The following is a 13,476-nucleotide window of genomic DNA, read 5'->3' on the forward strand; positions in this document are numbered from 1 at the left end:
CACTTCTGGCTTGTCAGTGTCTGGTCCTCCTGCTCTCTACAAACTCCCAAGACTGTCTCTCATGGAGGCCTGTGCATGGCAAATTAATTTCAGGCTCTGAGACTTGTGGTAGTCCCTTTGTTCTCTAGCTTCTAGGGTAGTACAGTTTCAAACGGTAGGTTCTCTTTCAAGATGCCAGGTCCCTGCCCATGGAGTCAGTCACACAGACAAATTCACTGACAACATATTCACTTGCTAGAGACTTGCTGTCTCACTAAGTTCTGTGTGAGGTAGTGGGTTTGTAAGTGTTTCTGCTGCAGAGCCACCAGGCTTACCTTACCATCTTCTCCTGGCCCTCCATGCCAGAAGCTGCTGCCTAGGCCTGGGTTGGGTTGGAGCCTCTTTAGGGCTGCTGCCACCCCCACTGCGGATTTCTAAAGCTCCTTATTTTCCTCACTTTGGAGTATGTTTTGTTTTTTTCCTTCTGCTGACCCTTCTCTTATATCAGGTCACAGGAGGGAGACTGCTATTCCATATCTTACCCTCGGTTTTGGTGTTTTCGTATTTTCCCTCATTGTGGACAGTGGACCAGCAGTTACTGTGGCCTCTGTACTTTTATTGGTTGATTGATTGGGAATGGCTGGGGGCTCTATTTTATATTTTGGGCTAACTTTCCTGCAGGGTTTGGGGAGTTCTTGGTACTTGTTTTTCCTTTGAAAGACAGGTATATGTCGGTGGTATAGTGGTATAGCATAGCACTTTCAAAAATACAAGTTAGTAGATGGCCACAATTCACTGATAGTTTTCAAGTTTTAATTCTTGTACATTTACAAAAGCAAATTATATAGCCACTTAACTATTTCCTCAAAGTCCATCCAGCCTACTGCTCATCTCGCTGGCTCGGCACTGAGGTCACTGGGACTTTCTGGACAGTGGTCTGTCTAGTCGTCCCCGTGGACGACTTGTGGGTGGGATTTTCTGTCTCTGATTGCTTTGATCTCTAATTATGAATTTTGGCTTATGGTAGTTGCAATGGAAGAGACTAAGAGCCTTTTCAGTTGTGCCTTAAGCAAATTTGCAAGGGAGCCCTGATGTTAACTTTGGCAGGTTTCATGCCTGCAAATATTGATTGAGCCAGAAGTCCTCACTGTAAAATGTCACCAGCGATGTGCAGTCAGTGCAGGCAGGGGGAACTCATTACCGCAGCTCGTCTGTAGCTTCTGGGTCAGGCCTCTCGCCACCATCTGGTAAGAAGGAATGTTTGAAAACTACCTTTTATTCCGACAAAAGTTAATCAGGAGAGGTTAACAGCCGATGATTTCTGAGCAGTTCAGATTGGTTAGACCGATCTGTCCCCAAGCTCGGGCTGTGACATTCCAAATGTCTAATTATCTCACGGGGTATTAGAACATTTTAAAATGATGAAATCCCAAAGTCATGGTAGGAGGAATTTAATTATGTGTATGCTCCCCTTTCTCCTCTGTGCTGCACACCCCCGCTTTCCTATTGGAAGCATTTATTCCGAAGAAGAAAAAGCAGCAGGAAAGGAGGCAAAAAGGGAATGCTGTCTTCAAATAAAGCTGATGTTTAAAACCCATATGTGAGTCAGGCTAGACTTGTCCTTCAAGGGCAAAGACCAGGGACCAGGGAAGGCAACTGATTGTAGGGTGGCAGGGCTTTCCTTGGTGTGGTAAACTGAAGGAAAGACCCAAAGATGGGGAAGAACAGAGAGGACTATGTGTGAACTGCAGAGGTGTCCGGAGAGTCCCAGCCCACATCTGCCCAGAGACATTTTCTAAGAGGAATCAGACTTCAAGTAGATGACCATTGTGTGACATGGAGGATGCCTGAGCCCACTCACTCTAGTGACTAGGAGAGCCATAGCAAGGGGAAGTCCTATATTTCTAGTCCAGTGGCTACAGAGTCAACAGTGCTCAAAACAAACCAAAGGACAGCAAGCCATCGGGAAGAGAGGTTGTCATTGGCTCTTGCTTACTGTGTCCTTCCTCCGCCACAGCTGCCAAAATGCAAGTGCGGAAGGCTACTTGATAAATATTTTAATCTTCAAAAGTAACTCCACCCTCTTTTCTTTTGCTATATTCCTCCCCAGTGATAGTGGGAATTGAACTCTGCCACCGAGCTATACCTCTTGCCCAGTGATCCACATTTTTAAGCCTATTAATGTTCAGAGCGTCCTCTACCTTAAAGACAGGGAACTCTGTGGATCACACTATACCCTGTGCTAGAGAAGCATCACCTTTATGAGTCGATAAATACTCAGAAAGGTCTATGAAGGGGGTTTATTAACCTCCGTTTATAGTTGTTACCCTCCAGGACTTAAGTAGCAGGAGCAGGGTTTGAGTTTAGAAAAACCTGACTCCACACCTTCTTCATTTCGCTGATCACTGGCTCTGGCCATCGGAAGCCTTTTGTTGATGGCCACTGGCTACAGCTCTCCTCTACCATGGGGACTGGTCCGTGTTCTGGATCTTGGCCTGCTGACCCATGGCGTCCTCAACATTCTCTTCTCTGTCTTCCAATTGGTCTTGGGTGAGAATGGAAAAGGAAATCAGCCTTGCACTCTTGCTCACCATAGACAAGTTGTGTTAAAGTTCCTAGTTAAGACATTTCTGACTTACACCTCACACTTCCGAGTTCTTCCTACCGTTTAATACTTGAGCAACAGCGTATCACACCTTACTGGATAGACCATTTTCTGAGGTTATCTGAGCTCCTTGTTGCTAGGTGAAGAATTCGTGGTTTATTTCAAGGTCACAGAAGGTTTCTATTGATGTTTTCTAGTCCCCATATGGAATTGGGTGAGGTTTTTCCCTCTGTCATTGTGAAAGTGCCTTTCACGAATTATCTCCTGAGCCAGGTAACTTGGAGGCTGCACTATCTTTAGACACATGAACATACATTTTTACTGTTGGATTCCAGTGCACATGTGCTGTGCATTAATAATTGCACTGTACGTTTTCATAATTTATCATAATGATACCATTATTGCTTACTATAGAAGTTCTCTTCCCCACCCCCCACCCCTGCGTCTAATTGAGGTCGAGACAGACCATAAATGTGATAATACAGATTGCACGCCCAGAGGAAATGGAGTGGGTTTCATAGTGGAGTTTTAATTTAGGCTTCGTTCTGGTGATGTAGCCTCTTCCTATGGTACATTACTTTGAGTCCAATATAACTGCATGTTCCCACAGCCCCTCATTATAGCTGCAGCTTCTCACTGCTTTTTAATTAAAAAAAAATAGAGAGGGGGAAATGAAACCTAAAGCTTAGGTTGGATATTGTCTGGGTACACAGGGAGTATTGCAGGCGGTTTGCTTACTTAATTTTTTAACTCTTTCAAAGCTTCTGTGGTGATGTCTTGATTTCACTTTCCAGGGGATGGGGGAGTATGGAGAAGCACATGTTTGTGTGCTTACACACACACACACACACACACACACACACACACACACACACACACACGCAGTAAGGTTATTAAAAGACTTAGGATATTGGTGACCTCGAGGCCTTCAATAAGCTTTGAGAACGGTGAGTCCTTTCTTGTGTCTTCGAAAGGCCACTGCCCACATGGTTGGGTGTTGGCAAGTCTCAGCCATCTGTGTGACTGACCGGGACGTTAGCCTGGGATCTGTGAGGGAGGCTGGAGAAGCACTCAGGGCTCATCTTCTGGATCAGGAGATGTTAAGAGTTAATCGTTCTTCTCTGGTCCTGTGGGCAGCTGAAGCAGAGAAATGACTTTATTAAGAACAGTTGCTTTTGTCATTCCTTCATCTTGAGGGATGCCAAATACCTTTCAGGAACCAGAGCAGATTAATCTCCAGAGGTGACTTGTAAGGATGGCTTAAGCTCTTGAGATTGGCTGTGTGAGACACGAGGAGCGGTCGTGGCCTGAGCCGCTGCCCTCTGCAGACTCTGGGGTCATGCTCTCTTTTTGGATCAACAGTTCTTTGACTCCCTGCGTGAAATCAGTCTGACAGCTCCGAGCTTCTTCCCATGCACGGGTGGGTGGGTGTGGGGAACCAACTGCTCTCCCGAGGGCGCATGTCAGAGAAGCGTAGTCAAGGAGTCTACTTCTAGGTGACTTTGCTTCGTTATTGTTTTGGGTGCCCAGAGCTTTCTAAGAGCCCTGCTGCATTCATTGTTGCTGAAGTCACTTTTGAGGTGTCATCAGGAGCAGGAGGATGGCGGCCCTGTGCTTGTGGTGGGGCTGGTCTGATTGAGCTGGGTGTGAGTGTAAATGTGAACTATATGCCAAGAGCTTAGTGTCGAAGGGAAAGGAAGCTAGCATTAAAGAATATTGGCTACATAGTAAATTGCTATTATAGGTGTGTTGTACTAAATAAATACCTCCTAAAATAAATTTTTACCTATTTCTTTTTACTTTAAAAAATGCGCCTAGTAACAAAATGCCAATGGCTTACACTGTATTTGATTGTCCATCATTCTGGACCGTGAAATGATAGTGTGGTGGTGTCTGTCTTAGGTGTACTCATCTGTCCTGTCCTAGCACAGTGCCTCAGACATAGTTGGCACTTAGTAAGTACTAGTGAAGGAGCCAGCCTAGCTCATAACTCAGAGCGCTGGAGTCTCAGAAATGAGGGGAAGCTCTATTGAGAGTATTGGCTCCTGAAAAGAGACAATTGAAGGCCTAGAAGAGGAGCGAAGAGCTAAATTCTTGCCTCTGAGTAGAAATTTAAAAAAAGAAAAAAACCTCAGGGCCTCCCTTGCTCAAGTCTCCTACCTACAGGAGAAGGAGATGCCATGGCTGTGCCGGTAAAGGCCCTAGCACCAGACTCTACTGTGCCAGGCCAACCCAAGAGGAACTGATGCTGTGTGTATGATGTTGAAATAGATCGGTCAGAAAACTTCTAGAAGCTGATTCACACTTGGCCCTGCCTCTCCCCATGACCCAGTTTAGGCAGCACCCAACTGGAAACCTGGGGGTGCTACTGGACCATCTCATTACAGGCTTTCACACCTTAGAAGTCTTATACCAAGTTTGTTGTTGTCCTTGCTGTTAATGACCTAACAAATACCACTTTAATTTAGTCAAGATCTTACCTGGCTTATATCTGTGGGTACATTTAAACCCCTCAGAATTGTGTCACCAAGAGTTACATAATCAAGGTGATGGGCACACTCCAGTGTGCCACTTGAGAAGGGATCAGCTTGTCTCTGCAAGTGTTTATTGAGAGATTGCTGGCATCCCAGGCATCCTGTTCCCTGCTTATACAACAGAACTCTTAACTACTTCCAGGGTCCCCAGGGATGTGGTGGATTAAAGTCCTGCCCAAGGAAAGTACCATTTCAGTGGACTGTTAGAGGCGATGAAGATGCTCCTCCCCGGCTCCAAGGGACAGGCTGTTTCTAGTCTGCCCTCAATGGTGGCAGCACTTAGCTTTCTCCTGCTAACTGTGGCCCCACTGGTGACCTTCTCTCTCCGTCCTGCAGTCTCCTCTGCCTGGAGAACTCTGGAGCTCATGCCTCAACTTGGCTGCTGCAGCTGGCTCTCAGTAATCACAATCGCAGCAGGGCTTGTTTTATGAGCCTGAAAGATTCGTGTTCCCAGGAGGCTGAAGCTCTTTACCTGCTGGGGAGCTGCAGATTCCCGTTGGAAGCCTGGTTCCTCAAGGATGAGGCTGCCTCCCTTTGCCTTCCCATACAAGAACATCCACCTCTTTTTCTTTATGAAACACATAATTAAAAAACAAAGTTGTTCTAGGTCTCTAGCTCCTGGCCTGCACTCCCCCACCCCTTTTAAGGGCAGAACAGTAATGATAATAGTAGGTTTTTATTATTAAGGAAATTGGGTGTGTCCCAGAGAGACTCAGAAGAGAGTGAAAAATAGCAGGTGGCACCCTACAAATGGAATTGTCTAATTGGACTTTCCTAAGCGCCATCGCCTGCTCAGCCTCACTGAAGCGCCTGGTGTGTAGACCCGCCAGCATTCACGTGGACAGAGAATGACTTTGCACCCCCGGCATGGTGCAATTCCCTAGCAGTCACGAGGCAAGATGTGTGATGTGCACGATGGGCGCTTGTCTGTTATTACCAGACACCTTAGCAGGGTGTCGGTGAACGCGGCATTTTCTTCTGTTTGGTAGTAACAGCCCTCATTGCACTATCACGCTATCAGTGTGTGCAGTTGTCATTGGAGAAGGAAAAGTTCATGGAGGAGCCCATCTCAAGTGCTGGGGAAGACAGGATCATGTGGATTGCTTCAGAGTAGTAATTTTCTTTGTTTGGAACTGTTGTATTTTATAATGCTTTCGCTTTAAAAGCAGCATTTTAAAGTTCACAGGGAATCCTCATTTGCAGTGAGGAAGCTAAGGCTTAGGGAGGCAGGCCATCTGCCCAAAGTTGTTCCAGTGGCAAGCTGAGCTGAGAGGTGACACAGAGCCATTGGTGTCCGCCATGGTGCTTCTCCTCAGCTGTGAGTCCATTTCACTGGTGCCTGCTTTGTTCTAATTGTGTAGGAAACAGCAGTAAGAAGGCCTCTGCTCCTTGTGTCTGTGATAGTAAAGGAACACGGGCCCCGGGGGTCCCCTAGCAACCCGGAAGTATCAGGGTCCCCTAGGAACCAGGAAGTACCAGTCCCATGAGGCTGAAGGCTTGCCACCATCCTTTCACAGCACTTTACTTCTGGGAAATTGTTATGTTTAAAAGTGTTTGGAGGCTGCAGAGGGAAGCGTGAGGTTATGGGCATTCCTGCTTGCAACAGTGGACCAGGTTCAGTCCCCAGCACCACAGCAGGCAGCTCACAGCTTTCAACTCGGCTTCAACGACTCTCCCTCTGTTCTCCAACACAAGGGCTCTTGTACTTGGTGCACAAACATATAATTAAAAAACTGATGACATATCAAGTGTACTTTGTGTGTGTGTGTGTGTGTGTGTGTGTGTTGGTGTTGTAGTCAGGGATGCGTGTGCACACAGGCCAGGGAGGGCTCTGTTCCGCCGTCACTTAGTTCTGAGTCAGTCTCTCACTGGACCTGGCTTATGGCTGGCAGGCAGATGACACAGCGAGTCCTTGTTTCTGCTGGGTTACAGGTGCTTGTGCAGTGGTGCCCAGCCATTGTCATCTGTGTGCTGGGACCTGAACCCAGATCTTCAGCATTGAACCATCTCTGCAGCAGGGTTTGTTTTGTTTTGTTTGTTTGTTTGTTTTAATTGACAACTGTGTTTATAGGGCACAATGTATTCTGACACATGCTTACAATATAGAATGATTAAACCTGGCAAATAACAGATCCATCAGTGAGTACTTATTGTGGAGAAGATTTCAAATACTTTTTCCCAATTTTGAAGGATACAGGGTGTTAGTATATATTGTATGTACCATTCTGCACACTGGGTGACTGACGTTAGCTCTTCCTTCCAGCCATTCCTAACTACGCTTTTAGTCAGTGCTGCTGAGCTCTTCTCTTGAAGTGAGATCATATGGCTTTGACTCAGCATAAATATCTTCCATCTTGACCAGTTGTGGTATGTGCACACAGAGTCACATTGCTAGCGGCAGCTTTTCTTCTCCTGCATCTCTCACTTGCTGGTGGGCACCTTGCTTCTGTCTCGTAGCTCTTGAGAACAGGACCATACTGGGTGTGTCAGTGCAGGGACCTTTGACACATTGGCTTCCCTTCTTCTGGAGACTGCTGTGGCATAGGATGGTCGTCCCATTTTCGGTGTTCTGAGGAGCCTCCACAGTGTCTTCCATACTAGCATGTGAGCTCACATGACTGCCAGCAGGGTATTCACTGGCTTTCCTTATCTCCACAGCTCCTCAGCTGTTGTAACAGACATGGCTTCCTTTCTGTTCCCTCATAAATAACACAAAGGCTTTCCCCCTCTCCTTTGTCTCTTAGCCATTACTGTATGTTCTCTTGAGGCGTGGCCGACCTTGCCTGGCCTTTGGCCATCTGTTCTCTCATGGAGTGGAATCCGAGGTTCAGTAGACTTGGAAGGTAGCTAGGCCATTCTCTACCTGACTGTGAGAGAGCGAAAAAGACATTGATCTGAGATTTGTGCTGAAGAGTGGAGGTTGGGGATTGTATCTATCTCAAAAGGAAAGTGCGTGTAACTCCACAGCCCTGTGTCAGGGCCACTTTGCCCCTGTATGCCTTGCGAATATCATGAAGTGGTACAACCTTATTTAAAAAAAAAACAAAAAACAAAAAACCATTGGTCATGGTGTGTTCGCAAAAGCTTTAAGGGTCTGAAACTTCATAGAGCTGGTGTACTGCCTGGTTTTGTGTATCAACTTGACACAGGCTGGAGTTATCACAGAGAAAGGCGCTTCAGTTGAGGAAATGCCTCCATGAGATCCAGCTGTGGGGCATTTTCTCAATTAGTGATCAAGTGGAGAAGGCCTCTTGTGGGTGGTGCCATCCCTGGGCTGGTAGACTTGGGTTCTATAAGAGAGCAGGCTGAGCAAGTCAGGGGGAAGCAAGCCAGTAAGAAACATCCCTCCTGCTTGAGTTCCAGTCCTGACTTCCTTTGGTGATGAACAACAATGTAGAAATGTAAGCTGAATAAACCCTTTCCTCCCCACCTTGCTTCTTGGTTGTGCTGTTTGTGCAGGAAAGCAACCCTGAGAGAGACAGCTGGCCTCACGGCTGTGGGGAAGGTGGGAAGCTTGGGCACTTGCCATCAGGGACCCTTGGATGCTTTTAGAATGCTCGATGTTTGTGCCTGTCTCTTTCAGCTTTAACCGCCCAAGTTTCTTCCTTTTTTTCTCAGCCCAACAGGGGCACAAAACGACCCCGGGATGATGAGGAAGAAGAACTGAAAACACGTCGCAAGCAAACCGGTCCTCGAGAACGCGGCCGCTATCGAGAAGAGGAGGCCACAGCATCCGAAGACACGGACGATGACAAGAAAAGGCTGCTGCAGATTATTGACAAGGATGGCGAGGAAGAAGAGGAGGAGGTAGTGAGCCAGGGCTGGTCAGGAGCCCGCAGAGTGGCCCTGACACACCACACGTGCATAGCTGGGGGCAGAGTGCTACCGGAGCCTCGTAAAATGGGCCTAAGAAATCCTGCTTCAGAGCACTGAGGCCAAGGTCGGGTGGGGTAGTGGAATCTGGAAAAGCATTTGCACAATGTAAGGATCATCACAGCAGCCCAGAGGAAGGATGGCTGGTGTTGACAGGAGAAAGCATAGAGCTTCCTGACCAAACCATTCAGGGGACATATAGAAGACCGACCTTCCTGCCTGTCTTCCTCTCCCTCCCCTCCCCTCCCCTTCCCTCCTCTTCCCTCCCCTCCCCTCTCTTTTGTTTTTCTTTTTCTATTCTTTTCTTTTCTTTGGGGGTGGGGATGGTGTTTGAGGCAGGGTTTCTCCATGCAGCCATGTCTGTCCTGGAACTTGCTTTAGAACAAGCTGGCCTCTGCCTCCAGAGGGATTAAAGGTGTACACCACCACCCAGTAACCCATCATTTTTAAAAATATAGTCTGTAGTCCCAAAAAGATGTCAAATGCTGCCAATCACACATTGTTGTAGAACTTTTTAATCCCAATCCAGGGTTTCTACCCTGATTTTGATCATTTTGTTCCCAGATAAAAGATGCGAATTTTATTATTTACAATAAGCCTTAAACAGCACAAGAGCTGGGTGGATTTCTATCCTCTATGCTATTAGAATCTACTTTCCTATCAACAACCCCGAGTTAACTACTTACTATGTTCTGTCTGGGCTGCTCTTAACTCCAATTGGGCAGCCCTCAGGGCTTTCTTTCTCCTCTCTCTGCCCTCTTCTCTCTCCCTCATGTTTTTTCTGACCCCTGGCTGTGAATACCAAGCACTTCCTGTCTCATTTCTGCCCAGCTATAGGCTATAGGCATTTTTATTTTCTAATCCGAAATAACTTGGGGGCAAGATCACATAGTCACTTGTGTCTACATCTGTTGGACTTTCTAGTCTCTGGGGACCAGGCCTTGCCTCCTACACTTAGTTAGCATTGCAATACATAGCAACAGACCAAACCTCAGTACCACAAGGTAGTGGGGCTTTTAGGAATGAAGTGTGAGTGCTGTTAGATTGGGTATTGGGGCTTGCTGAAGCATGTTGGCTTATGCCTGTAGTCTTAGCACGCAGAAGCTGAGGTCAGAGGATCACTTGGGCTTCCCAACAAGATAGCAAGACCTTTCTTAGAAAAACAAAACCAGCAGTCAAGCTCACACCAGTTGAAGGAAGACAATGCCTTTGGGCTGTTGTCATCAGTCCTGCCCTGTGCCGCACTTGGTGCTGCCACAACAATGCATCTTTCTGAATAATCTCCCTTTATGCCTCTTGTGCTTTGGTTCTTCCCATTCAGGTTGAGTTTTCTCTTCAAAGAAGTCTGTCCCATCTCTGAGGTGGCCCTGGGGCCCTTTTCAACCTCTCTTCTCACTTGATTCTGTATATCGTCTTCATAGCATGAATCATAGTTTGCAATCCTCCCCTCAGCCTCCCATGAACATGGCCTGGCTCTGTTTTGTTCACAGTTCTGTTTCTGGTATGTGGAACAACACCCAGCTCTTCCTAGGCCCTGATAAATATTTATTGAGTGAGTAAATGATTGGAGCAGAGAGGCGCAGAGGCAAATATCAGTGATTAAAACAAAATGACCTTACCTTGTGTCTTTTTAAATCCTTAAGTGTTAACTTATATGCTGTCGCACTCTGGCATTTTGTTCGATATGAATTATGGAAATGGATTCTTACAAGCCAGCTGTTTTGCAGTTCCCTCAAAGCCATGATGCTAGGTTTTAAAAACGAGGCAGGAGCATGAATCTGAGAAAAAGAAACAACTTGATTCATATTCTAAATAGGTCTTTTCTACGTTAAGACACTAGTTCCCTCTTCCCTGGGTCTGGGCCATTGCTATCTAGGGTTCTGTCCCTAAAACATAATGACATTTTGGGGAGTCAGTGGAGAGAAGCAGGAGTTGTGAATTGTCTCTCTGAGGGCAGCAGGCCCATAGGGCTTTCACAGTGTGTGTAGCTGAAGCTCCCTTTTCTCCTGCAGGCCTCCGCTCAGTCTGCTCACCCTGTAGCCACAGTTAATTGGAAGGTAGAACTCTTGTGTGGGTGATTTTGGGGTACAGGTACAGTGGCTGTCATGGGTAAGTAGTTTCTAGCCCAGGAGACAGAAATATAATGGGAGAAAGGTCTTTCTGTTAAGGGGCAGGGACAAAGAGATCAGTTTGTAAAAATGACACACAGAAGGCTAAAAGTCCAGGACTTATTTTCTCACTGGTACCAAAGTCCCATTTGATGGAAAACAAGTGGTGCTTGCCCCTGTGGTCACGTGGGCTTGTAAAATATTATTGTCCTTTTTGTGCTACATCACTAGCATCCATCTTTCTGAAATCCCCTGCTGCTTTCTGACGTTGAGCTATTGGAGATACTGCTGAAGCCGATGACTAAGACTGATCATTTGGTTCCCTGGTGTTGGAGAGGAATTAGAGGAGGGAAGACCAAACCCTGGAGAGGTGGAGATGCTAGAAATTCTACCAGAACTGCACGCACATGAATATAGTTCTCTCAAAGTGGTCAAGATGTTAGGGAAAGAGAAGCAGTACCTGTGAGGCGAGAAAGGAGCAGTGGCTGTGAGGGCGCCTGGAAAGTGAGGAGATGCTCTTGGTATGCCAGCTTTGCTGTGTCTCGTGCTAGTAAGAACCGCTAGTAAGAGCAAGAGCATTATTCATTACTGCAGTTCACCAAGCAACTTTATGTATACAGTTTGTTCAGGTCATCTGTGTGGCCTTGAAAGATCCAGCCAACATTTTTAATCTATTTCCTCCCTCCTTCCCTCTATTCAGATCTTTTGTGGGGATCTGCTGTGAGCCAGTCCTAAAAAATCAGCAGGGACTGAGGGTGCATGATGATCTGCAGGGAGTTGAGTCAGCCCTGGGTTTTTCTTTCAGTTTTAAACTTTTATTATTTAAGTTGTGCAGGTATTTTGTACTAATACATCTATGGTGCTCTCTGGGGCCAGAAAAGGGCATTGGATCCCTGGAACTGGAGTTGCAGGCACGTGTGACCTGTCGTGTTGAAGCTGGGAATCAAACATGGCTCCTCTGGAATAGGAGCCAGTGAATGGAGCTGCCCAGCCCCCTCTCCAGCTAACTGTCTGTTGAAGTCAAGCAGTTGGTGGGGGCCAGGTCCTTCCAGACTTTCCTTTTGTAGGCCATGTGAAGGATTTGGGATGCCAAGTAGATGCATTTAGGAAAGTTTAATGAGGAGGCTTGAGCCAGACTGCTAAGCCTTTAAGGAATTTATTAAGTTTTGTTGCTCTGTGGTTAGTATGGAGGGAATCTAGGTTCTGAGTCCCAACCAAGGCAGATACTGACTCTGGTTTTCACCATGTTTGGGGAGCCCTGTGGACCTGTAGAATTAGGGAGGGACGAGAGGCCAGCAGAGTGCTTCCAGATCCTGGAGTCGCCAGAATGTAAGAAATGCATCATGTTCAAAATGAATGTATAGGCTTCTCCCACTTAAAACCCAATATAGAAGAACATTGAGATTTCATAATAAAATAATAGCTAGCATTTGTGAGTCCTTACAGAATTATAGGATGATTCAGTGCTTTTCAAAAGGATCTATTTCAAGTTCTCCTAAAAGCAGTTTCTTTATTGCTTTTAGGTGTGAGTTATGGCCATGACTTCACAGCGGAGGAGCTGGGAATTGGGAGAGTGTTAGAGAGCAGGGTGCACTGCTGCACACGATTTAAGCTGGCGCGGGCACTGAGGACACAGCAGTTCGGAATCAGTGTAGGTTATTTCAGAGTTAGAAGAGATTGAGTTTTATTTGTGCATGTGCGTGCATGCGTGCGTGTTTGTTTGTGTGTGCGTGTTTGTGTGTGTGTGTGTGTGTGTGTGTGTTGTGCAGGTGTTGGTGGAGGCTAGTAGAGGGTATCAGATTCCCTGAAGCTAAAATTACTGGTGGTTGTGAGCCACAGGTGTGGGTGCTGGGAACTCAGGATCTGTGATGAAGAGAAACTCTTATCCTCTGAGCCCTTTTTCTTCAGCCCCTTAATGTATAATATTCAATTCAACGACTTGTCTAGGTATCTCTGAAGTATATAAAGTAAGATGACTCTGTTTTGTAGTGTTAGTTTTCTAATGCTTCCTCTGAGCAAGGTTACCAAAAATGCCTTCTTTCTCCCCCACTCCCCCCGGGACAGGGTTTCTCTGTATAGCCTTGGCTGTCCTGGAACTCACTCTGTAGACCAGGCTGGCCTTGAACTTACAGAAATCCACCTGCCTCTGCCTCCAGAGTGTTAGGATTAAAAGTATGCACCACCACCACCAGGCAATGCTTTAGGTTTTATATTTGATATTTATTCATTTACTTTGAGACAAAGTGTCCCTGGGTAGCTATGTCTGGCTTAGAATTTATTGTGTAGAGCAGACTGGCCTCAGACTTGTGGCAATACCACTCACTGCCTTTACCTGAGTTTGAGATTATAGGATGTAATATCATCTTCAATTATTAAC

At 46.4% G+C, this 13,476-nt stretch overlaps 1 protein-coding gene across 2 annotated transcripts in view; it reads left to right on the forward strand.

The window, feature by feature from the left end:
* Ctnnbl1 (catenin beta like 1) overlaps positions 1-13,476 on the forward strand; it is a 152,542-nt gene that overhangs the window by 26,026 nt on the left and 113,040 nt on the right. For both annotated transcript variants that reach the window (XR_007977993.1, XM_052184144.1), the window contains exon 2: positions 8,737-8,925. Coding sequence is in view for 1 of the 2 variants with exons in the window: in XM_052184144.1 (XP_052040104.1) it covers positions 8,737-8,925 (189 nt within the window). In the remaining variant the exon portion in view is untranslated. The remainder of the gene's footprint in view (positions 1-8,736; positions 8,926-13,476) is intronic.

This window comes from Apodemus sylvaticus, chromosome 5, assembly GCF_947179515.1.
Source record: "Apodemus sylvaticus chromosome 5, mApoSyl1.1, whole genome shotgun sequence".
NCBI lineage: Eukaryota > Metazoa > Chordata > Mammalia > Rodentia > Muridae > Apodemus > Apodemus sylvaticus.